The sequence below is a fragment of the Mercenaria mercenaria genome, unplaced genomic scaffold, assembly GCF_021730395.1.
Source record: "Mercenaria mercenaria strain notata unplaced genomic scaffold, MADL_Memer_1 contig_3760, whole genome shotgun sequence".
In the NCBI taxonomy this organism is placed as follows: Eukaryota; Metazoa; Mollusca; class Bivalvia; order Venerida; family Veneridae; genus Mercenaria; species Mercenaria mercenaria.
In genome coordinates, this window is record NW_026461931.1 from 23,528 (window position 1) to 50,925 (window position 27,398).

General features: G+C 34.0%; 1 protein-coding gene across 3 annotated transcripts in view; it reads right to left on the minus strand.

The window, feature by feature from the left end:
• The window catches only part of LOC128553377 (uncharacterized), a 44,363-nt gene extending 18,319 nt beyond the window's left edge, over positions 1–26,044 (minus strand). The window contains exons 1-5 of one of the 3 annotated variants that reach the window (XM_053534517.1): positions 25,851–26,044; positions 12,950–13,563; positions 9,100–9,258; positions 8,506–8,920; positions 6,857–6,955 (exon numbers count right to left, since the gene is read on the minus strand). In XM_053534517.1, the coding sequence (XP_053390492.1) occupies positions 6,857–6,955; positions 8,506–8,920; positions 9,100–9,258; positions 12,950–13,513 (1,237 nt within the window). In that variant the 5' untranslated portion in view covers positions 13,514–13,563; positions 25,851–26,044. Of the gene's footprint in view, positions 1–6,856; positions 6,956–8,505; positions 8,921–9,099; positions 9,259–12,949; positions 13,564–20,861; positions 21,239–24,322; positions 24,481–25,850 lie in introns of those variants that run through there. The other 2 variants (XM_053534518.1, XM_053534516.1) reach the window with 2 other exon arrangements.
• Positions 26,045–27,398: the final 1,354 nt, after the last annotated feature.

The window sequence follows — 27,398 nt, forward strand, 5'->3', positions numbered from 1 at the left end:
ATATCTACGTCATAATGGTCTCTTACCGGTCCGCGCTCCAACCTTGTTTATGCAGAAAATAGAGTTTGATTTCCTTCTTTGTTTAACTGCAAGTCAACCCGAGTCATGTTTAGAATAACTATTAAACAGATGTTTATGAATTTTAAACTGTGGTAGGGTATTCCCTCAGCCAACGTTTATACTGGTTTAAAACCCCCAACCAGATTTTCTATGTTTACTTATGTTTTGGTGGTGTGTACGCCAACAGCGGGATTACAATGCTAATGAAGTTTATGGCTACATTGTGACTTTTGTGTATTTTTAAACATACTCTTCGTGATAAATCATGACAGTGTTTATTCAAATTAAAGCATAGAGGTGGTGTGTTTCGTTAAAGTTACATGTAGAAATACAGCAATGATAAAACTCATTGATAGTATAGACGTATCACATAGACATAATTTTATCTCTATATCACTGGCGGCGTGTACCGCACTTAAGATGCTCACACAGGGTTTACGATGTTGCTTATGTTTGTGCGGATTGGCCGCCAAAAATCGTGTTTACGATGTTGCTGACGATCGGTTGGGTCGAGTCGCCAACGCAGTATTTACGAAGCAGGATAATGCTTATTTCAGTTTAGCCCCCCCACACCGTGTTTACAATGATGCATGCTTCTGGGTTGAGCTTCGGCCCCCGTGTTTACGATACTGCTAATTCTTTGAGCGGACAATTACGTTTTTACAATGTAATTATGTTTTCTTATGTTCAGCCGCTGCTGAAGCTTATTTGGGTTTGAGCTTCTAACATAGTATTTATGATGTTTTGAAGCCTGTATGGTGGAGCTGCAGAGACTGTATTTAGGGTGTTGTTGATTCAACAGCCGGCAGTGTGTTTACAATGATGTTGAAAGTTGTGTGGTTTGAGCTGCCGGCACCGTGTTTAAAATGTTATTAATGTCTGTATGTGTTGAGCCGTCGACGCCCTATGCTGCTGATACTGTGTTTTCATGCACAAAATACACTGTATTTACAATTTGAAGCCGGGTACCGTTTTTAAACCTGTGGTGGTAATTGTATCGGTAAGCCCCCGGCACAGTAATTACTATGCTACTCTCAAGTGTAGGACTCGAACCATTAACGCTCTATTACAAATGGTCAACATCTATAACATAACATGCAGATAATACGAGGGGGAAATACTACCCAGAAACAATTAAACCAAAGTGACAAGACAGTGTCCTTTGAAATCATGTTCCGAAGCGCAAAGCTTAAGAAGTGTTCTAAAATCACTGATCAACATCAGTAGATCGAGGAAGATTATTAATTAGCTGTTAGCTTCTCAGGGATAATAATACAAAATGTCATAGTGTTGCATAAAAATCAGAATAAAATATGTTTTTTAATTAAAGATTCGTGAAACAATATAAAGTTCTCTAAACTAAGTTATTTTATATTTAAAATTGCTAAAAAAGTTGGTTGTATCTTTTTTTTTTTTTAAATCGGCAAAGTATCATATTTACGTGTTTTTTTTAACGTGAAATCAAAAAGTTATGAAATTATTCATTTTAACAGCATACTCCACTTTTAAGTCACAAAAATACATTTAAAAGTGTTTTCAGCGGATGATGAATTATAACTCATGGAGCTCTGCGAACGCATTAGCTATTGCGTGCACATGGTTTTCTTATTTCTTGCATACGCATTACTGATTACGTCTACGCGTATATATATATAAGTAAGTACGTGTGTACGTATTAGCTATTACGTCGGTTATCCAGTGTGAAGGTAGAAGTATTGAATTAGTACACTGTAAATTTCTTAGAAAGATACTTTGCGTGAGAAAATCAACTAACTTAGATGCATAATATGGAGAACTAGGACGATATCCAATGGCAATACACCGTAAAATAATAATGATCAGATATTGGTTTAAAATACTAAAATTAAACAATAACTGCATACTTAAAAAAACATATAACATGCTTCAAGAAGATGCAGATAATAACATGTCACATAATGGAAAAAACTGGGCTTTTCACATAAAAACTTTGTTAAATGAAATAGGTCTGTCAAATATTTGGTTACAGCAAGATAGACTTGATATTAATTTACAAATAATTAAACTTAGAATACTAGATATTTATAAACAAAGCTGGTACGCAAACATAAATAATTCCAATAGACTTCCATCTTATAGCATTCACAAACACACATTTGAACTAGAAAAATATCTTAACGTAATAAACAATAACAAACATAGAATCGCTTTAACTAAATTTAGAACATCAGCTCATAATTTAGAAATAGAAAGGGGTCGACATGAAAATATCCCCAGAGAAAATAGAAAATGTCGAAATTGTCCTTTAAATTTGATAGAGACAGAGTATCACTTTTTACTAGTATGTCCGAAATACTATGAACTGCGAAGGAAATTTTTCAAACCATATTTTTGTAGATGGCCTACAATACAGAAGTTTGAATCACTTATGTCAAGTACAAATGTAAAGCTATTAAATAACCTGGCAGCTTACTTATATCATGCTTTCCACGAACGAACTTAGATTATATTTTTACTCATTTTACTTCGACTAAACGATAGATGCTTTCAGTGTATCTACCGGGATTGTGTTCTGTGGCGACCTCTGAGCCAAATGATTGCATACATTGTGTTTGTAAATACGAATACCTTACATAAATACAATGGTATTCTATGTATATGATATCCGTCATGATCCGAGAACGTTATTAATACTATAGTTGAGTAATTTCCGCAGGTAGTAGATTTACATAGATCAACGAACTGGTCTTTTATTTTTGGTTTTCGGAAAGGCCAACTGAAGTTTGGTCCATAGACATAAATCATATCCGAAAATATTTACAACATCGTCCACACCTTGACTTTTGGACATATCTGTCAAGGAAGTAGCTTTTATATATCGTAGCTAAATCTCTGATTAATGCTTCAGCGTAAATCTATTTGCGGATGTTCTCGTATTAAAAATTTCGTTTCATTACGTCATTGAATTTAGAGGATGAAACAAGAAATAATGTGATTTCGATACCGATGTATATATGTAACGGCAATTCATGGCTTATTTTATTTATGTAGTGATTAATTTCGAACAATGAGCCGTTGATACTACTTAGCGTCACTTTCTCAATGCAAGGTCCAATAATAGACATTTCTAACGTAAACGTAAATCGGAAACGGATTACTGAATCCGTAAAAGTTATTTGCAAATAATGGTGGGAGATACTATTGCATTACTATTGGATGAAATTGTCTCCCCTAGACCACAAATGAGCCTAAAATTTTACGGATTCAGTATTCCGTTTCCTAATTACGTTTACGTTAGAAAGGTCTAATACCCGTTATATCCACAAATTAGTTAAACAATGCAAGGGAAATAACCTCTGCAAGTTGTCATATATTACAATCAAAAGTTACTTGTCCTTACCCTGCTCTTAGTTGTGTTGATAAGAGTAAATTATGATATACCCTTTTGTTGTCGGGAGTTATGATATAGAAGTGTACATGTAATAGGTGTTAATCTACTGAACTTCTCAGTTAAATGTTTGGAAACTACAGGCATGTGTTATGCTTTACAAAATTGTGCTATTTGTATAGACTATAAATTGTATGTTTGCAATTTTATGTCGAATAAAGAATATGTTATGTTATGTTATGTATAAACAAGAAATATCTTTAAAAATGATGGTCGGCGAATTGTAATAAGGAAAGAAGTTTATGAATTTTTCATCTAACATTCATCTTTCATCTAACATTTTGCAAAACTAAACACCGCACTTTAACAATTTAAATGGTTCTCTTTTAATTTTTCGCAAAGGTTTCGTAGGGTTGCAATTTTGTTTAATTTATTCTTAGACGAATAATTACAACAGTAGTTTGATGAAGATTCATGAAGCGGTTCATGAGAATAGGTCATTAAACGTGTTTATATAATTTTAGCTAAATTGGTCCCTACCCCCATTTGTAACAAAATAGCAAGAGACCTTACGATATTGTTACACATCGAGTTTGATAAAAATCCATTACATTTTAGTGGTTAATGCGAAGAAAGGCATATCTACTTTTAGCTATAGTGGTTCCTAATAGGGCCCAAGTTCCTATATAAATTAATTTGGAAGAGGACCTTAGAATGATGCTCCAGACCAAGTATGACAAAGATCCACCAAGCTGTTCATGAGACGCTGTATAAAGGCATTTCTAGTTTTAGCTCTAGCAGCCCCTAAAAGGGGTTAAATGTCCCAGCTGAACAAAGTTGGCTGCGGGCCTAATAAAGATGCTACAAATCAAGGTTGATTAGAATACATGAGAAAAAATCAATTAAAGGATTTTTTATTTATTATTTTTATTTATTTCTAAAATAGGCCAACTGATCCCGCTTTAACAAATGCATATTCGCTATTCATGAATCTTTGGACAACGACGTCACACCTATAAAAAAGTGAAGGTCAAGCAAAACATACAATTGTAATTATTTCAATATTTCTGTTTCATAAGCAAAGTTTGACCGTAGTCATATCATATAGATAAACTGTATGCAGCGTACCTTCATTTCAGTGTAATGAGATTCAGTCATTATATAGCATATATATAATAAAACAGATTTCAACTGAGTTCAATAGTTGCATCCATACTAAAGAAAGATATTCATATATAATAAATCAGTTAAATAATTTATAACAAATATATCAAAGCAAACAAGTACTCATTTTAATATGCAAATTGAATAAGTCACAAAAGCAAGAAACTTTTTCATATACAGACGACAATTGTAACAAGGAAAATCTTTTAAAAAGCACTTCTCTACATAAAAGACTCTTGTCACACCCTTATTCATGTGATACACAGACCGTATTCAGCTCTTTCTTTAATTTGATATATGTTGGTATTTGAACAGGTTTTTATCATATTTATTAAAATTACTTATCATTTTGAGATATATCAATATTCTTGCTAAATATACTGAGCCAAAGTTAGCTTTAAAACTGTGAACAGCGTCGTTTAGGATAAACGCTTTGTCTAAATTTCACTCAGCGTAGCACAATTAACAGAGTGAAAGAAATTGACACTCTCGTCCAATCAGGCAGAGTGTTGCATAAATCTTCCATTTTGATAAATTATCTATAATGCGTTATCAAGTAGTTTGATTTGCTAACTGAAGTCACGTGGCATAGGTAACGAAAACGAATTTAGACGGCGTCGCCGAAAAATGAGCCAGCGCAGACAATTCGCGTGAAATGTTTGTCGCAGATAATTAATTTAAAAGTACAACATTAGTAACCACATTACGCAGAAAAAGATGGGCATGAGAATACAAAATGCACGTATTTTAACGGCAGACTGCTAACTATAGCCAAAAATCTAGAATTCACATTGCAGCAGAACAAAATGCATGTGCCCATATTCGACCGAAACCATCTTATGAAAACACGATGTGCAATCACGAAGCTTCATTACAGTTGCATGTAAAACATGTGCATTTTAATTAAGGACTAGCTCGTCATAATTATTTTTGATCAAAAATCGAATGCAGAAACCTTAGCGGGTGAGACTTTTCTTTAAAATAAGTTTAAACTACTCCAAGTGAGAAACGAGGATTTTAAAAGAAATTACATTATACGTTACTCGTAATAAAATAATACATTGTATTAAATCAAGACTTACCTCTTTATACGTCATTATACAATTGTGTGAGTGTGCGTTTGTGTATATACGCGTGCGTACAGTCCATTTTATTGAAACAGTACCAAAAGTATCTCCATGCATGCGTGAATGCGTGCGAGTACGTGAGTGTAGACATGATATAAGACGGAAATTTGAAAATTCATGTTTTATTTTTATTTTCGTTCTTTCTGAAAGACTAAATTTGACTTAATATGGCAGTTATATGCCTCCAAAGAATCATAACATTACTAACCCTATCATAATACCGGATATGCTGAAGCATTTAATTGCTAATTTTCATGCTCTCAAAACATTTTGTAGGTACAAATTAAGAAATTGAATAAAACAATAGTTACTTTTAACTAATAACAAGCATTGAATAGACACTAATTTTAAACAGATATATTGACTATATTACTTTTCTGGTAGATTCTTATTACTTTCTAAATAAAACGTTAACACTAGCAACTACAGAATTTGAAAAATCTAATTAAATAATTGAAATAGACACATAAAAACACAAAGGGCCCGCAGAATCCACATGTTCTGTGCATCACGGAAGTATTGGAAGAGCGCTCGCTTCGAATGAGGGAGGTCGTGGGTTCGATCCCTGGTCGTGTTTCGTACCAAAGACGTAAAACAATGGTTCTAGAAAGGTCCATGCTTGGCGATAGTGCTAGGCCTGTCAGTATAATGTGACTGTGTGGGGTATCATGTCACGTGTCTACGGCGTGATATACCAGTTAGGCAGCACTATAAAGTTGGGCATTGTGCTCATTGCCACAAGTAGACACCGTCGTTTATATGACTGAAAAATTAAAAAGGCGTTAAATCCGAACACACACAAACACATCACGGACGAAATTTTGATTTACTAACATTTCTCTAAATATCCTTAATACAGTTAAAATCAACATTGAAGACTCCCTTTTATATGGCGTGAAATTAGATTACGAACAATGTTTTTTCCTTTAGAAATGATTTAATCATAAGTCAAACATAATTCCTCCGCTCTGTTATCATATTCACTTGATTCCAAGCCTGCAGTCTTGGCCTCTTTTTGTTAAATTCGGTAATTAGCGAGATTCCCCGAGAATACGAAATTTCCACCTATTGTGCAACAGGTTTTGTATGGCCTGGTATGACCTTGTATGGCTTATACAGACAATTTTCATACTTTTACCTGTTTCTTTTCTAATTTCTTCTTTAAGATGTTTTTCTTCTTGGGAGCTTATGGCAGTAAGTTCCTGTTTCGCATTGTGTACAACCCTGTTGAATTCATCTAAAATGTATACAATGTAACAAAGTGTTCATCATTCATGATTGCTTTTTTTTTCTGCGTAATTCGCTGAATCATTTTAAAAGAAAAAAACAACAGGATAAATAATATTTACTAATATATCATTCTGATTAAGTGATTTTCATTTAATTTTGAATTGAGGATTCTGACACTTTAAACGCGGATTTTACAATATTGGACATATGAGTGTATTAGGGTCTATCATGACTGAAGGATAATATTGAAGATATGAGTGTACCAGGGCCCGTGACTGAAGGCAAACCAAGATGTTTGTTGTTTTAAACGGAATCCGGAAATTTATAGTAGATTTTACTTAACATGATTGACAGAGGGTTGAAAAAAGCCAATATTTTGACCAACCGGTAATTGTATTTACATCAGTTTCCAAATATTTTATATCAGAAGACGAAACAGCTAAAAAACTATCGTATAATCTAGTGTTACTAAAAAGCAAGTCTGCTATATTATTCACGTAAACAAGAAACAATAAAATATCAATCACCAAGCATTTGTAGAAACGTCGTACTAACAAAGTTTAAACAAGAGACCCCTATGCTAGACTCTATCGATAGCTTTAGAAATATTACAGAATACCAAATATGTCGAATGCTTTACATCCTTAATCTTAATTACTTTATTGTAAATATCGATAAGTTGGTATGTCGTAGAATGTGCAGGTAAATACGACTGTTTGTACAAGTACAATTTTCACAATAAATGTTATTAATGATATTTAAAAACGTCATGTCCAATAACATGCTAGTGACTTACATCTATAGTTAGACACAAATACTCAATTATTCTTTTTTAAAAAGTGGAATAACGCGTGCTTTCTTCCATGAAACCAGATAAATATTTTCCCGAATTGATCTTATACTAGGAATACTTAACGGCATACAAATATTTATATATCTTTGTTTTAGTATGGTGGACCAGACGCCGTACTTTTAAGTTTAACAGTACATCAATTATAATCTGTTCTGATATTGTAACGTTATCTAATGTAGTATCAGTTTTGGCTATGAAATCCGGTAATGTTGTGTTTGATTCGTCGGCGTTGGAAACGGGCAAACCGTCATTCAGAGTATTTGCTTCATCATAGTCGAAAAACGAATGAGCATTATTTCATTGGTTAGAGGTGGTACTAGAATATATTTAAGAGAATATTCTTTAAAAAGAATCTTAACAAGTTTCAAATATGACGAGGTTTTGCAGAAATTAGATCATTCAAAGGAATGTCAGGTGTGTTAAAGTGTTCTTTAGCATACCTTTTCATATCATTAACTTTGTTTCTCAAGTCACATTTGACATACATTTTCTAGCATGTTATAAATACATTTGTATCATGCACAATTATTGGATATCTGGCCACAGCTACAGCAATATTTAAACTCCCTATAAGAATATGTGAATGAAATCGAACAGCTGGGGAAAAAAATATATAAATGTCTAGAATATATGGTTGCGACCTTCCCTTCTAAAATAAACGTTACGACAAAATAATGCTGACCTGTTAACTATTGTCAATTTACCTTTTTCTTTTTCAGCAGCGTCTTTAATCTGTTGTTTTTCTGTTCTGCTTAGTGCTGTTAATACTATTCTCTCGTTCTCGGCTTTAGCTTGTATTTCAGTTAGAGCGGACTGTTTTGATTCTATGATTTTATCTAAACTTGAGGTTGTTACTGTACGCATATGGCTCAGCGAAGCTTTAACATCGCCCAGGAACTGTTTCTTCTTGTCTTCAATGCCTTCATTTGCCTGTGTCCTCTTGTCTTCAATGTCTTCCTTTGCCTTTGTCTTCTTGTCTTCAATATCTTCCTTTGCCTTTCTCTTCTCTTCACTAATATCTCGCACACTATCTCGTTGTTCCTGTATTATATCTTTTAATTTACTGTCCAAAACTGTTATTATATCTGCTGTGGTAATGGTAAGTGTGTTTGATTTCAACTGAAAAAGATATTTTATACTGTAACATATAAAATGAATCAACCTTATTCATTGTAGTAATATTAAGTCCAATAAGCCTCACAAAGATCCACTGAGTATAAGTCTGACAGTTATAAATTAAATATCAACTGAATCGCAATACTAATATTAAAGCTGAGAACAAAATTTGTTATCAGTACCTGGTTCAATTTATCTACTGCTGTCTTCGCATTTTGGTCAGCAGCAAGGCATGTTGGGTCAGACAGTAGGCGTATCAGTATGTCAATGTATCTGGCTAGATTTGTGTCCGAAATAGTTAAATTAGCTGAATGTCGTGTGTCACGACTAACTTCTCGTGCCTGAAAGTAAACAGAAGACAATGAATCTATCAGCGCATCATGCGGCTGTAAAAAATAATTGTACAACAGTTAACTTAGATAGTGTTTGTAAAATTCGTGTCGCAAAATGAATTGTGAAAGTATGCGCTAAGAAATAATACAAAAGACTGTCAAAATTAGAATTTTATGTCTTGATATTAACACTTGACTGAATCAAACTTCTTAAAACAGTGAAAGTGTATCGAATTGACTTAACATGTAATGTGTTATACCTGAATGAGCATAACTGTAGGGATTTGGTTTAAACAATATTTATTTTTCAAATGAATTACATGCAATTCATACAATATACACACTACAAAGTTATAGCTATACAATATAACATAACAAATTTCAAAAGGTGTTAATGATTGCTCACAGAATTGAGGAGAAAGCTTGGAGCTTATACTAATGCCTCGCTTCTGAAGGTCGTATAATGCTGCACTTACGGTGTTCAAACATTTCAGTTATATGGGTTTAAACCTACGTGAAACAAAATATAAATATGTAAAGTGAAGGTTGATAATAAGAAATAAATGAAAACTTGGAATGAATAGCTTAGCAAGCATGAGCAGCATACGTACAATGATAATAGTTGCAATGATATCAGGTATCGCATATGTAATGTTAAGTTAAATAGAAAAGAGTGGAAGATGAAAGATGTAGAGAAAGAGAAAGGAGGGTCAAGTTCCAGGTAGAAGCAAGTGTGGGTTCAGTGTTTGAAACGTTGGGTTTGAGTGATGTAGTCATGTACATGTTGAAATATAATCGTGTTTGTGTTGTTGTCAAGAGTGTCATTTCCAAAAAGTAGATTATTTGTAGTGATTGGTGTTATATTTGCTAGTTTGTTTAAAAGGGCAGTTCTTTGATTTGTATATAGAGGACAGGACAGAAGAAAGTGGTTTGTATCCTCAATGACTCCACAATCACACAAAGGGCTATCAATGATGTTTTTAGACAAAAGGTGTTGTTTAAGAGAGCTACAGTGCATGCGTAATCTTGCATGTTGTATTGAGGCTTCTCTATTTCCAGAATAGTAGAAGTTTGGAACATTTGGATTGTGTTTATTAATAGCATGTTTGAAGGCTGATATTGATAGTGAGTTTTTTATATTGTCAGATAGGGAATTCCAAGAGGTAATTGTAGATGGTAAGAAGGAGTTTGCGAAGAGTTGACTGTTACAGGAGATGTTTCTTATGTCTTCAGAGTTACGTAGACCATACGGGGTGATGTGTCCTACAGTAGTTGGAATCATGTCTGTGAGATATGAGGGCGTAAGTGAATTTACCATTTTGTAGAAAAGAATAAGCTTATGTTTTCTTCTACGATCCTTTAGAGGTTCGAGTCCAGTTTCTCGATAGAGATTTGCGAAGGAAACAAGTTGAGTAGCACCAGATATGATTCGAGCAGCTTCCAGTTGTATGCGTTCAAGGTCGTCTTGTTCGCCTTGAGGGATATTATCCCATACAATGTCAGCGTACTCAAGAACAGGTCGGATGAAAGAAATGTATAAAGTTTCAAGGGATTTTCTATCTAGAGTGAATTTAAGGGATCTGAGTATGTGTATACGTTGCCAGACTTTGTTTTTGATTTCGTGAGTGTGGTTTGTCCAGGTACCGTTGTCTGAGAAAGTAACACCCAGGTGTTTGTGAACAGTAACGTTTGCTATGTGTGTATTGTTGAAAATGATTGGTGGATGTACTGGTTTGTTTCTTTTGCGTGTGATTATTAATGACAGAAACTTTTCTACGAAGTGTGTCAAAATCACCAGCAGAATATTTCCAAACCCTCCGGGTGTAAGAATGAGAAACTCCTTTGTCATATCGAAGACAACAGTAAATAGGACAGTGATAACGAATGTTTTGATCGAGAAAGGGTTCACCAACGCCACTTGCGGACACAAGGCCTGAAGACGATAGAAGAACAAGATCAATGAGAGTTTGGGAGTGTTCGGTGAAATTTGTGGGGTCCCTGATAACTTGTGTGAGACCATATTGAATTGCAATGTTGTCAATTTTTTGCTTTGTCTGTTGTTTGTTGTAATCTAGATTGAAGTCACCAGTGATTACAATGTCCTTGATTCCAGTATCGAAGGCCAGACCGATAGAATCGTGAATTTTTGGAAGAACAGTCAAGCTAGAGTTAGGTGGGCGATAGAAAACACCGACTAGAAGAGGCTTGTGTTTAATTCGAATCTCTAGCCAGATACACTCAATACCTAGTGGTTCTAAGTCATTTCGACGTATAGCAGTAAGGGTGTCTTTAACGTACACTAAGATTCCACCATGTCTATCTGTTGGTCGATCTTTTCTGAACGGCGTTTGGAAGTTCTCAAAGAATAGATCATTAGAGGAAGTCGAAGCAGCAAGCCATGTTTCAGTGAAAGCAAGGATTCAAAGGGATTTAATTCTGTTAGAGGATATCAGATTTGTTTGAGATCTCTGAACTTATAATGTACTATTGAAAGATGGGATTGGAAAGAAAAAAATATATCAGATTGTGGGTTATTGTCAGGAGTTGGGCCTGGATTTTCATGTATATCCCCAGCTAGTGTCAGAAGCATAGACAACCATACAACGAGATCAAAAGATGAAAGCGGTTTACATCCAGAGGAGCGAAGTTGATAGGGGCCAAATAAACCCACTCTCACTCGATAGGTAGCTATGTCAATACTCATGATTAAGTAATACTTGGGTGATATATGCGATCGAGTGAGGTTGCTTCAGTCGGAACAAGACCAAAGATGGGAGAAAAAGAGGAGAGGGAGAAGGAAGAAAAAGAAGAAGGAGAAAAAGAAGAATGGAAGGAGTACATATTGATTAAAGTCATACGTTGGTAACATAGAGGGAAGAATCCAATCGTTAAAGTTTTGGGTGGGGTTTATTTATGTTCAAGTTTTGAATAGTTTTTATTTTCCTTAAATAGCTCACAGTTACTGTAAATATTATTATAGACAAGTTTAGGAAGAAAAATGTCTGATATTGACACGAATTCCTATTTTAAGAAGTGTCATCTGAATTTGACAGGCGAGACTATGTGTACATGTGTCAGCGATAACTCGGTCAGTGTGTATAGACAGATCACGCAAAAATCGTGGAAAAATAGGTGTCGTGTGACGTTTGTTTTTGTCGCGAGCTAGGCCAAAGGCCAATAGTTTTAATTGATTATTTTGGAATTTAAAGTTGGAAATTTCTATCGCTTAATAATTATATTTTAAATGGAATATAAAAATATGATATTGGAGTTATATGTAAATTGCTTGTTCACGTTAAAATTTTGTGCGTATAAATCGTTTAATAAAGTGAAAGTGTTTTAGAATACTTGACGTGCTGGATGCTTACGAATTTCATATAATATATTGAAGTAAAAGAAAAAGGATCTAATTTTAAGTAAATGTGGCTATTAGCCTATATATCCAATGAAGTGTTTTGAGATTCATAACAATGGATGAAGGACTAAATGTATGAGAATTGTGACTCAGAGCTAAGAAGAATGTGAAATTCTGAAAAACGTTGAGAGCAGCATCAGTGACTAACAGGTAGCAGAATATAGCATTTACAGCCAAGTTTCAGGTAAATATTTACATATAATTCTATGAAATTCATTGTCTGCATGTATGGATTTGCTATACTAACAGGTCGCATATATTTTATCATATGAATTTCAAACTCACCTCTGTACAAACATTAACCCGGCTGTTAAGCGGAGCAGTCATTTTACTTTCGAAGCGTTTGTTGTTCAGGATGACTGTCAATATACCATTAAAGTCTGTATCTGTAATTGTGGTTACATTAGTGTAACCATCTGGAGGCATGTAACATTTGGCAATTTCAATGACATTGGTACACCATCCTTTGGCGTTTGTGTTCTTCCAGGACGGTCCGTTGTATCTATGTTCACGGCGGATCGCATCCTTGACATCATGACAAATATTATTTGGACAAGGCTTTGGTGTCTTGTCTGGTATTGATGGATCGTGCATGTTGCACTTCTGTCCCTTTGTGCAGAAATTTTGTGTGGGACAGTAAAGAACATTTTCAGTTGTACAATTTGTACAGGTTGTACCAATAGGTAAATTCTTGTTTTTAAATATTGATGTCAAAAGGTCCCGTTGAAACTGTGTCAGTTCATCAACAACAAAGCTTTGTAGACCTTGCTTGGCAAAGAACACTGCCAGGGCACCTCGCAACCAGTTTTGAAAACTCTCGGTATCGGTTGTTTGCACTAAAGCAGCCATGTCTCGGGAATACGTCAAAATGCTGTGCCTGATTTCATTACTAAGAAGTCCTATAACAGAAGAAATTAGACAGAAATGTACAACATATTGATGAACATGAAATACTAAACACCTATCTATGCACATATTATGATCTCATATTCTAAATTATATAGGTTTAAATTCGGTTTTTCACATGGCCTTAAATAATGATCTTAGCGATTTTTCAAGTTGTAAAATATATGTTGAAAAGCCTTGAAACACATTATGATTAACAATTATTCAAACCAATCTTTAAACCATTTCAGAATAGTATTTGAACAGGACAATTCTAAGAGTATGACAAATTGAGATTTTTCTGTATGTTCCTTATATTGAAAAAAATGAGCCTGTAAGATAGATATCGAGAAAATAAAACATATAGAACAACTGCAATGCCAATAGAAGTTAAAACATACACTATCAATGTGTTGCCACTTGAAAACAATCGGATGAAGTATTGCCGCGCAAAACAGAGTCCCCTTCTGGAAGGTGACTTATATACTTGGCTGCGGCAAAACCTAATGATCTGATGTTTGTCAAAGATATATAAACAAAGACATGTATGTATTTTAGGGAAAAGCCCATTTTACTATTCAGGATATATTTTTATAACGTTTCCAGGCTTGTCTGGAAAAAGTTGAGTCTACTGTTTCAACACTTTTACAGACAACAAGCTCGTAAGTAATGGAGATTGGTGGGGACTTCTGCAAGGTACGTTCGTTGTTTTCTCAAAAAAAAAAAACGATCTCCGTGATTTTGCCGAATATCGTTAGTTCATATCAAATTAATATTAATATCTGTATGTTTTTATACATTATCACATTTATTTCACTGTACAATGTTTTGTAGTTTGGTTTGCTCGGTTTTATGACGTTTATCTAACAATTTTTCATTTATGCAAAACAGTCAGTTTCCTGGACTCTATTCTAGTAATAGCTTTATCTCCACAAGTAACTGACAACTTCACCACGTAAATCAGAAGTGGATAACTAACATTTTAAGCGTTAATACGAAAAAAAAAAATCAAACGCATAGCATGATTGATGTTATGTCTCAGTGACATTCAAAACAAAGTATAATACTGAAATCTTGATTTAAAAATCTTAAAGAATGTTGTTTAAAATCTTCTGAAATATAATACAATCACGTAATGTAGCTACCTGTAATGCCATTGACAAATATATAATCACCAATCCTAAAGAAATAACATAATTATCTCACGGTGAATTGGTTTTCAAATACTTGTTATTGTATATCTTTATACCGGTGTCATATCTGATTTTAAATTGGTGTAATTATCTGATTTATATTGGATTTTATTTCCGATAGAAATTGCCTTTTTAAACCGTTAGCATAGGCGGCGTGTGATTTTAATATTTCACATGTTCAGGATTATTACAAAATAACTTCGTGCAAGGGACCCAATTATACTATCGTTACTATGGAAAAAACTCTGGATCATATCATCATGTATAACTATGATATAGATCTAGTTACCTTTGTTGAATTATTGTATAATGATAATTATCTTGTTTCTGATCATCTGCCAGTAATGGCAACAATAAAGACATCTGTTACACAGACACATATTACCAACTCAGTCGCCAACTTTGCCTGGCATAGAATTACCGAAGATAACATTAAGCAATATCAATTAAACTTAAGCTCTCTGTTACAAGATGTTTGTAAGGAAGATGTAAATTCCATGTATAACGATATTATCAGAGCAATATGTCTCGCTGCAAACAACACCCTGCCCAAATCGAAATATAATAGTCATGCAAAACCTTACTGGCCGCCGGAAGTAAAAGAATCCCATGATGCACAAAGACTTGCGCGCAGGAAATGGTTAGCAGACGGCCGTCCGAGAGGCATGATTCACGAATCCTATGCCACATATAAATTATTTAAACGGAAATTTGCCCAAACCCAGAAACGCGCTATTGAGCAAGTAGAAAATAATTTTGTTTCACAATTAAATGAAGCGGCCGAATGCGATAATCGACTATTTTGGGGACTTGTTAAATCAAGAAAACGAAAATCCCGTTTAACATGTACACAACTTCAGACTGAAAACGGCCTGACGCGCGATCCTGAAGGCATTACTAATGATTTTTTAAGATATTTTCAGAATCTGTATTCACCTTTAGACAGCCAAAATTTTGACGCGGAATTTAAATCTACAGTCGAACAAATAATTTTTGAATTGAAAACTTCTGGCATGTACCATGCAAGTATACCGGATATAGAACCAAATATTACCACTGATTATGTTGGTAAATGTATCAGCTCACTTAAGAAAAATAAGGCAGCGTCCTTTGATACATTTGTAAATGAACACCTTAAATATGGCGGTCAGGACTTAGTTATTATAATCACCGAGCTTTTTAATAAGATAATAGCAGACGGTGTTCTACCAAAAATGTCTAAAAAAGGCACGATAATCCCAATTTATAAAGATAATGGTAAATCACGATCCGACCAAAGCAATTACAGGCCTATAACATTACTCCCTGTAATCTACAAATTGTTTGAGACGATTTAACATGACAAGTTAAATGATTGGACTTCGAGTACCAACATTTCTTTTCCAAATAAACAACAAAATGTCTACCAGAAACATATTGGGGCCATAACAGCTTCTTTTAACTTACAAGAAACAATTTATCACAATATCGGTTAACAGTAGAGTTTATGTTGCAATGCTTGACACAAGGCAGGCGTTCGACACAGTTTGGTTAGACGCTATTTTCTATAAGTTACATCATTTCTAAAGGCATTCGAGGCAAAATGTGGTCAATACTCGTCGACATCCATTCTGATACGGCAAGCTGTATTTTTGTAAATAGTACTCAATCCTGATTTTTCCCGGTAAAACAAGGAATTCGCCAAGGCGGAGTTATCTCCACTTGGATGAATAACCTATTTATAGACGAGCTCTTAAACATTTTAGAACAAAGTGATCTTGGTACAACTGTCCTTGGCCATCAAACAGGTAACACGACCCTTGCCGATGATATAGCGCTCTCGGCGACCAGTCCAGGTAATCTGCAGAAAATGTTACACATAACTTACCGCTATACATGTAGATTTAGATATATAATGAATGCCAGCAAAAGCTTCGTTATCGAATTTGGTAGACAGTCACGTACTTTAAACCCAGTTATCGTAAATCTTGGAGGAAATACAATCAAGCAAACCCAAAAAGTAAAACATGTAGGTGTACATTTGAACAGTAAATTAAATGACCACGACAAAGTTGACAATGCATGCCAAAAAGCAAAGTCTTCATTATTCTCCCTCTTATCGATCAATCTTGATCCGGATTACATAAACCCCCTGAAATCAGCATCGCCAGTATCTAAAATATGCCTACCGAGACTCATCCCCAACTTTGAGCGTAAAATATACGAGAACCGCAACTCTTGTCGGTATTGATTTTTTACCTTATGCGCCGTTGTAGTTGTTTCCCTTTACACTAAAATATCGATAAACCTGCTAACTGGTATATTTCACGCTAAGTAAACTCGGCTCTACACTATTGGATTTTTGGACAGCGAAATTATAAGACTAGTTCGATTTAAAGTTTATTTCACATCTAAATAACAATTTCAAGAAAATATCAGCATCGCCAGTATCTAAAATATGCCTACCGAGATTCAACGGTTATTCGGGGCTGAACTATGGAATAATCTAAGAACTCAAGATTACATTTTACTGGAAAGGTTCCTTAGGTTTGCTGCTAAAAAGATTCAAAACTTTGAAATCCGAACTCGAATTGACATGTGCCTTAGCATGCTTGGCTGGAAATCCCTCCATTCCGAAGTAGATAAAGGAAAGTTATGTTTTCTGGGTAGTCTTTGCAATATACCAAATAAATTGTTAGTTAAAGTGTACATATGTAGGACAGACGAGAAACAAAAAGGATTTATTCCTGATGTTGTAAATCTCCTTGTCAAATATAGAATATCCCATTTTCTCATTGACTATATCCAAACAGGTAATTTTCCAGAGAAAAATAATTGGAATAGTATATGCAGAACTTGTATTCAATATTACGAAACGGAATCCTGGCGTTCCCGCATTGAAAATGATAATGATTTTAACAGATTTAGATTTTTACATACTAATATTGAACACGCTTTAATATGGTCATGCGCAACCGATAGTAATAGTTTAGCTTATGCACATATAGTAAGCAAGCTCTGGATAATGAAAATAACCGAAAGGGAATATATGATCTTATGTCACTTTTGTGGAATGTTATTCACTGACTCTCTTTACCACATACTGTTTGACAGCTCTAGAACTGAATCCAAACGGCACGTATTCTATAGGTGCATTGAAACAAAGTTTGGCCAAGATGTGATATTTGAACTTATAAACTGTTCAAATGAGACAAAGCTGCAGAAACTAATCGGTAGAAAATTGAATTCAATTACTCATAAAAGAGAACATAATCACTTTCTGCGAATAGCTATTCGCAATGTTGCAAAATGTTTAATATCACTCACCTACTAGAGTTAAACGATTTCTGATCAATTATGGTACTGATCACCTTTATACCTGCGCACAAGCTTTAAATATACCATAAAGATTACCTAATTACTAAGGATCAGATTAGCCTAAATTGTACAAACTAATTTTGTACTACATATTTCTTTGTAAACGATGTACTGAAACAAACCTGGCATTAGTTCAGTTGATAATATATCTCTGACTATTCCCATTCTGACAACAGAACTGTTTAGTTTCAGCCGATACTTTGCAGATTTTTGTGTGCCTTACTTATATATTTTGTTATATATTTGTCATTTGTACTTAACCAATGCTTTTCTTGTATATGTGTTATTGTTTGTGTGTTTTGATTAGATTACTACATTTGTATATTGTGTAAATATGTTAAAATCCTTGTACACGTGAGGGAAATAAAGAGTATATATAAGGCCTACTAGTGAACTTCAATGCTCGTTAAATCCACCAATTTTATGCAAATCAGTTTGCTACACAAATAATGCTTATTACGAACACATTTCGCTTATCTTCAGGAGTTTGCTATAAGCGGAGCTTACTGCATACAGTAATGTATATTTAGTAGCAAACTAAGAACATGATGAAGAAATTTGCAGTTTCTTCAAAGATATCAAAACGCTGTGATACGGGTATAACACCACCCGTGGCAAATCCTGACGAACTGATACTATAAAATGATTTGTTTGACATAAATTACTGATCCCAAAAAGAGACTATTAATCATTTCAATGTTTACTATAATGATTACGGGTTTTCCAAAAATGTTGTACTTATTGTCGACAGACATATATAGAAAAAGGAACGTAGCAAGTTGGGCATTTTGTTATATTACACAGTACCCGAAAAAGATTAGTACGTCATAGTGTTCCTTCCTTTATTCATTCCTTAATATATATATATATGTATACAACGGGAAACGGACAAAATCCCCCCTGGACAAAATCCCCCCTGCTATTTTTAAACTACCCGGACAAAATCCCCCCTGTGAAATTATCAAGGTGGACAAAATCCCCCCTGTGAAATTATCAAGAAGGACAAAATCCCCCCTATGATAATTTTTTGAAGTGGACATAACCCCCCTTTAACCAAAATATTGTATTAATAGTTCAGCTGTAAAACGCCCTTGACCCTCAAGACAACTGGGGTTCAAGATTTGAAATATTTTGAGGTGTTCCAAATTCAAAGATGTTGTTTCTTTCACGGATTTATTTACACTAATTTTTATCATTGCAAGTTCTTCATTATTAGTTAATTTTACCATTTAGCTTTGTATGTTATTACTACTTCTAAATTTATTGTACTTAGATAATAATTTCTAGTAATGGATGGTTCACGTTGAAATATTTCATTTGCATATCTGTGTTGGAAAAGTTTGTCTTAAACTACAGAATATTTAATTTGACAACTTTTAAAGTCATTATACTAAAACAATTGATGTACTACTGGTTTGCCTTTAAGAAGTATAATTCATTATCCATTTACCACTTGATGTTTTTCAAAGTTTGGTACATGTATATCAGGATTCACTCAAATATTATTTTGGTAAGGTATATACAATGGGATAACTATATTCCTCATCATAACTAAACTCATAACCATGGAAGTAATAAAAAGTAACAAAGGTTCAGTGAAACTATAAGTATTGATGGTTATTTTTATACCAAAAAGAAATCTTCAAAGACCACAATTGCATTAGAATTGCTTAAGTGATACATAAAAGACATTCCATATAAGATGAATAAAAGTAGATTGCCAAACTGACAGTCATTAAAGGTGATAATTATCTGATCCATGTTTTCAATGTTTTTAATTATGTGTTTATTACAGTGCTTGCTATTTATGTAATTAAGTTGTTACACAATAGAATGCATTTCCTTTTGATATTGTAATAATATAAGAAAGTGCTTTAAACATGTGCGGTAATTGTTTTTGACTGTAAATATTTATTTATTCCAGTCTCATCCATATACATTATAAACAAATATACATGTATATAGCTATTCTATAAGAATTATTTGAGACTATACAGCACATAAAACAACATCATTATTTGTTTGTGTATATATGTTTCCATTCTGAAATAAAAAGATAAAAATGTTTTCGTTTTTAATCATTGGGACTTGATCTCAATCCTGGTTCCGATCTGCAGTTTTCACCAATCCCAATTCTGAGGGTAGTTTCTTCACTGAAACAATACCAAGATACAAGGGGGATTTTGTCCACCTCAAAAAATTATCATAGGGGGGATTTTGTCCTACTTGTTATTTTCACAGGGGGGATTTTGTCCACCTTGGTAATTTCACAAGGGGGATTTTGTCCAGGCAGATTAAAAATAGCAGGGGGGATTTTGTCCAGGGGGGATTTTGTCCTAGACTCGTATACAGCGGACGTTTTACAAACCAGAAACCAATCTGGACTATTCAAAATATAAGTCAGTTATAAATCTCGGAATAAGTCTGCATGGTGTTTATAGACCAATGAATAGATTTTTAAACCTCGCTTGCTACGCTCGCTCGTTTTACAGATTTTTATGTAGTAATGATGCAATTTTGTTGTACCGAACACAAATATATCTTTAAGACTAACATCAATCGGCCATTTTAGTAGAGTAAAACCTACAACTATAGAAAAGATACATGAAAGAATCCTTGTCCGGATCCATATGGGATTCGAGGTCTTCGATTTTTATCAATATCAGAGCAAACCATCAGAGACAATAACATTCATCCGCTACCTACAATACAAAATGACATGGTAAATGAAAGAAAAAATAATATGAAGTGTATTATCATACCTTTCTTTGGTTTAAAGCAAAGTATTTGCCAATCACTGTCACGACATATTGATCTTATGTCCACAATACTTCGTTTGAAATCCTGTGCGAGTTATTATCACTTGGAATTTTAACCATATCTCCAACACGAATGTATATAACCTTTTCATAACTACTGTGAGGCGGATATGACGTTATCCTATTCAATACTTATACATAGCTGCACACCGTGAATAGCGTGTAATATGATAGTCACTATCCAACCAAACTTATTATAATTGCTTCAAACGAGTTTTGGATCAATACTTAAACAAATAATTGCCTTTAAAGCTACTCGTTCCCATTTTGTAAGAAAAACTAGAGTTATCACTAATGTGATGAATGTACCCACCCCCGCATGCACTGACACAGTACATTGCAATTATGTGGACTGTATGTATACAGTATAGTAACAAAAAACAAAGTCTCATAACTCTGCAGAATATTTATCTAAAAGAACGTAACATGAACCTTGCACAATTTGAGTTACTACTTATCACTTGTGTTAAGTTTCATTAAATTGTGTGCACGGGTTCAGAAGATTAGGTACGCACAAGATTGCATATGCAGACTCTATGTATATAGCATATAGTAACAAAAATCAATGTCCCGTAACTCTGCATTTTTTTTCTGAAAGAAGCTAACATGCACCATGCACAACAACTGTTACTACTGATCACTTGTGTGAAGTTTCATTAAATTGTGTGCATGGGTTCAGGAGATTAGGCGCGCTCAAGATTGCATATGCAGACTTTATATATATAGTATAGTACCAAAAATTAAAGTCCCGTAACTCTGCATTTTTTTTCTAAAAGAACCTTATATGCCCCATGAACAATTACTGTTGTTACTGATCACTTGTGTGAAGTTTCATTAAATTGTGTCAAGGGGATGAGGAGAGATGGTTTGCACAAGATTGTGTCTATGTATATAGTATAGTAACAAAAAACAAAGTCCCGTAACTCTGCAATTTTTTTTCTGAAAGAACCTAACATGCCTTATGCACAACTACTGTTGTTACTGATCACTTGTGTGAAGTTTCATTAAATTGTGTCAAGGGGATGAGGAGAGATGGATCGCAAAAGATTGTGTCTACGGACAGACAGACAGACGGACAGACAGACAGACAGAAAACCTGAAACCTGTATACCCACTTAAAACTTTGTTGTTCGGGGGGTACAATAAGTTTTGAATAAATTGTATGTCTGTCATTGAGAAATTACACAGGCTACCTAATGATTAATTGCTCCTATTCGTGGTATTGTACCCATTCGTCGCAATAATGGATTTTCATTGTTGCTAACGTTACAATAATATACGGAGTCACAGTGCAAAAACAACTAAATATTGTCCTTAGCTTTAGAGTCAACAATAATGTATTAACGACAGAGTAGTTTCATAATTCATAATTATCAAAGTGCGAGTGAGTCGCTTTAAACATGTCGTTGGTCTGTTGCCAATGTAATAAATATTGTCATTTTAAAAGATATCAGGTTTGAGGTAGGAATATTTCTGGCGTGCTTCCAAAAGATCTAAATAATGCATTGCTAAGGTGTTCAACTTACACACCGTTTATGTGTAACAAGTAACAAAGAGGACCTATTTCGAAAGGACAAAAGAAATATATTTTGTTCAGTGGTAGTTTGGGACAATATAAGACATTTGTCTGTAAAGGCCTAGTCACTGCTCTGTGGATTTCTATTTTTAGAACATTCAAAATGGTGGCCATTTGAAAAATAGCTATTTTATTGAAGCTTAGTTTTTGTTCCATTCTTGATGCATGTTTATTTAGGATTAATATTTACTCCTAGGGCCAGGTGATGCATGTCATATTCAACATGTATCTGCCTGTACATCTGTCCGTATGTACATCAAAATTGCCTTCTTTTAAAGCAATACACTAGTGCGTACATACATCCATAAATCCTATAATGTGATGCTCTGTTTTTTGTTCTATATAGGCAATGAATGTATCTGACAATGTTTTGGGGAGCCATGTCTTTTTTTTTGTTCCGGCTGTCTGTCTATTTGTCAATCTGTATGTCCGTCCGTTTCAAAATCTTATCCGCTCGGTATCCTTTGATCTCTCTTGAAGGATTGTAAAACAACTAGCGACAAATGTTTGCCATAATGAGACCATGTGCTGAACGCAACTTTCAGTCACGTCTGTTAAACTTCACGATTGTACGATGAGATCAAATGTTATAAAAGTGGTATTCCATGACCGCTCCATATCTTTTAACCTCTTAACCGGATTTTCTTATGATTCGGTACAAAGGTTTCCCATAATGAAACATGCATAATGCAACTCAATTTACCCTTTCGTTGAAATGTATTTATATTGGAAACATGGATCATTTTCACTTTATGATTCTTTTATATGTTTAGAATCATGTACATGTATCAAATAATAAGCTTTATATTTGTTTTAGAAAAGAACACATTTGTACATTTGTAGCGAATAGACTAAGCTCAAGAAAAAAACCCATCGCATTCAAACATATTTATTTTGGCATACATATCAAAATGGCCATGCCTATTTTTCTTGAAAATCCTAATTTTAATGAACAATCAAGATGTACTATTTAGCAATTGTGTTTTTGTTCACTATTTTCTTCCTATAGTTCATAATTCATAATTAAGAAATGTTACATCATCACAATGTTTTCTTGGATGCTACTAAAGGACACGAATTACGGTACTAGTAGCTTCCTCGCTCGGTGCTCGGCGCTAGGACAGGTCAGCGCGGTATCAGTATAATATAAACTGGGTGGGGTATCATGCCACGTGTCTACAGCATGATATTTTGGTAAGACAGCACTTTTATAACTGGACATTGACCTCACTGCTGCAAATAGATATCGTCGTTTATTTGACTGAAAAAAGGTTGAAAAAGACGCTAAAACCGAAAATACACACTTGACCAGATGACACATACGGTGCGATTCTATTCGTGCCTTCTGCGTCTTGAACATTCACTCGACTTTTATATATTGAGATCCTTCTTATTTATTTTTGTTCTACAAAGGCTCATCTTTAAAGTAGTCGGTCTCGTCGATCTAAGGTCAAATGAACATTAAAAGCGCTTATGAATGTTATTGATGACAACTCTGTTTAAATTGTTTACGCATAATTTTTAGTACTTTTGTTGTTTCAGATGTGTATGGACGCTAAAATATTGTTTTACATATGTACACAATTTCAACTCCATACCCCCAGCCACTTCTTTCAAGGGGCGAGTGATTCCAAGTCCGCGACATCCCCCATATTCCGCTCACAGAGCCCCTTGCAATGGATTTGAGGCTTTTTGTGTTACGATAATAAACCCACACCTGATGACGGTTAAAGTCATATTTACATATCATCAGAAAAGACAAATTAAATGTTCAGATGAGCTTTAAAGCTACGGCATGAAACAAAAATAGGCTAATTTGATGACAAACCTTTCTATTGTGTCCATCGCCAGCACATTTGCCATTGTAATTTAATAATAAAGTTTCTACGGAAAATAATGTCCGTAAATCCTTTTTTAGGTATCAACGCTGGAATACTTGACTCTTTTAATACATTCACAGATATTTTTTAGTCAGATCATCTATGCAATATTTTGCAAGTAGAATGAATAGCGTATCACTAAGCGGATATGACGTTACGCTATTCACTGGCTATATATAGTAACCATCACTGCATTCACATGATAAAGGTCAATAATCCATACAAAATAGTTTCGGGATCAAATAGCTTGTGATATGGTTAATTACCTTAAATATGATATGTAGCTAATCTGATAGCTATTTTAAAATAAACAATGATGATTGGTAATTTAATAAAACTAAAGTATTAAAATACGTGCTGTGTATACAACGATTTGACATTTACCCTGCTAAATTTCTATAATGGACTGGTCCATTATTCAATTTGGGCAATACCATTTATATTTAAAAGGGGTGTTCACTGAAAAATATGCTGAATGAATAGCGAACAGTGCAGATCATGATCAGCCTGCTGATCTTGATCTGCACTGGTCGCAAAGGCAGAATTACCTGCCGCCGGCAGGCTAAAAGTTAAGGCCTATGCATTTTTGAAATTATGAATTAGATGGGTGGGGTACATGACATTTCTGAGGAATTTCGAAGTTACTGTAAAACAAACTTTATTCCAATGTGACAATACATTAAAACCATGAAGTGCTGAACTCTTACTTTAATTAAAAAAGTAAAGTTGGAAAAGGAATCAGTATGTTCGCGTCACAATTTTCGGTGACAGTATTCTATGTCATCAAGCATAACTGCGAAAAACTATAACATACATAATAAAGCTGAACTATCCGTGTAAATAAGCTTATTTTTCTATTTCCGTTTATTACTTTTCTAAAAAAACACTTTACAATTTACCAGGGGTTGGCAAAATTTGTCATTTTTCTACACATGCCTTTACACATTAAAGAAGTCCTAACTATAGGTATGGTGTGCGAGAAGGGCCTGAGCGCTTACGTAGTGCTCATTTACAGGGATTGTACTGTTCAGATAAATATATATATATAACTTTATCATAAGTCCCCAAAGTGCAACAAAAAGAAATAGCAGTATTAATTTTGCAATAATATCATTTATTTACAAGGTAAGTCTGATAAATGACATCGAGAATTCTAACTGATCTTTTAGAAAGCTGCATTTTCAAGTACCTGATTTTTTTCACTTTGGTTAAAAAGGCATTTTTTTTACAAAAGATAATGACTGACTACAGAAGGTAATAAAATACCCTTGATCTAGAGAAGAGTAAACTTCAAAGTTTAAGTTTGAAATTATAGTGTACACGTTTGCTTTAATTTAAGGTGAAAAATAAACTAGAGCTCTGTGATAATCGAATAGCTCATTTCGGACATGTTAGACAGTGAGAAAGCAAACATATCGTACGTATCATTTAGCATGGATGATTTGCATAATATGTAGGCCTAATGTGTTAACGTACCTTTCTGTCGTTTCTATCGGCAACAAGTTTGTCTGTATTTAGAAATCACTATCTAGGGAAAATTTATGCTATATCGTTAACATATTTAATCCTGTACAAGGTATGAATGTTCATGTTCAAAATCCAAACTATAAAATATTTGTCCGTAGAACGAATAAATATTTCACATTTTAATGTCACAGTCACCAGGCTACCAAAGCTGGGCGGATATGACGTTATACTATTCAACAACTATGTATCCAGTTGCACGCACACTGTGAAAAATACGTAATGTGATAGCCATCAGCTATTATAAATTTAATCATCCAGTTCAACTTTTGTTTTAAATCGTGACAAAAGAAATTCAATATCAATTTCGCGTGAACCGTTTAATAACCCCTAACATGAAATGTTAACAATGTTATAGACTTTGAGTGCTTTTGATCATTTGTTACAGTTGAAATATTTCCAAAAGATCTAAACAATACATGGCTTATAGATATATAATGAAACAGATACACACTATAAGTTAAATTGAATTCTCTTATATTTTGAGACAATTTTGAATGCATGCAACAGTTCTCTAGTGACAGAATAGTAATTATGTGTCAATGACTTATTGAAAGAGTAGGGAAAAGAGAACGACGACCAGATCAGATTATTTTACATTTTTATCAGTATTCCAGACACTACATCACAATATGATAGTGTATAGATTACCATAGATAGTTTCGATACGTTGATTTGATACATGTACCAGTTCATACTGCTTTTGAATAGTTTGGCTATAATTTACGTTGATGGTTTCAATATCTGACTGATACATTATCTAACAGTTTCTTTATGGTCTTGATAATGCGAGGTGCGCAAGCATGAAACCCGAATACGTCCAGCATCGACCTACTGTAAGAGTAACCTTACAATTATCTTTGTTTCTCCTTTTATTACCGAGGTCATTAGAGGCTTGATGGGCAAGTAGGTAGAGAAATATGTTTATACAGTTCTATCTTTTTTATTTCATACATTTTCAATTAACAAACATTCAACATGTTTAGTGTGTAACTGTGCTCCTGCATATTAATAATAACACCACTTTTTATCATAAACAACTCTGGAAAACTATCATCAGATTCAATTGAAGTGATTAAGATTTCGTCGACAAGAACCATACATCATAACAAACAATATTGCTTTTTACGTATTTGTGATAAGCTATTTTGGGTAGGGGTTATCTATATGAATTGGTAGCGGAAGCGGAAACAAAATATTTTACAATAGGCCTAATGAAAAACCCTGTTAGTATGTGATGTATTTCATTGCTTTACGTTAAGCCAAACAAATGACTTTAAAGAATAAACTCATCTGAAACATAGAACTACATACTTACAGAGTCGCGAATGTTGTTGAAATTGACCTGAGATTCAACCTAGTGCTTTATGTATTTTGATTTCGGTAGCTGTAAATTTAACAGAACAGTTATATATGCTATCTCCTGATTGTTTCGCATCATTTATGATGTATAATCTACCATTTTATTAGTTCATGCACGGATTATGAAATATTTAAAGT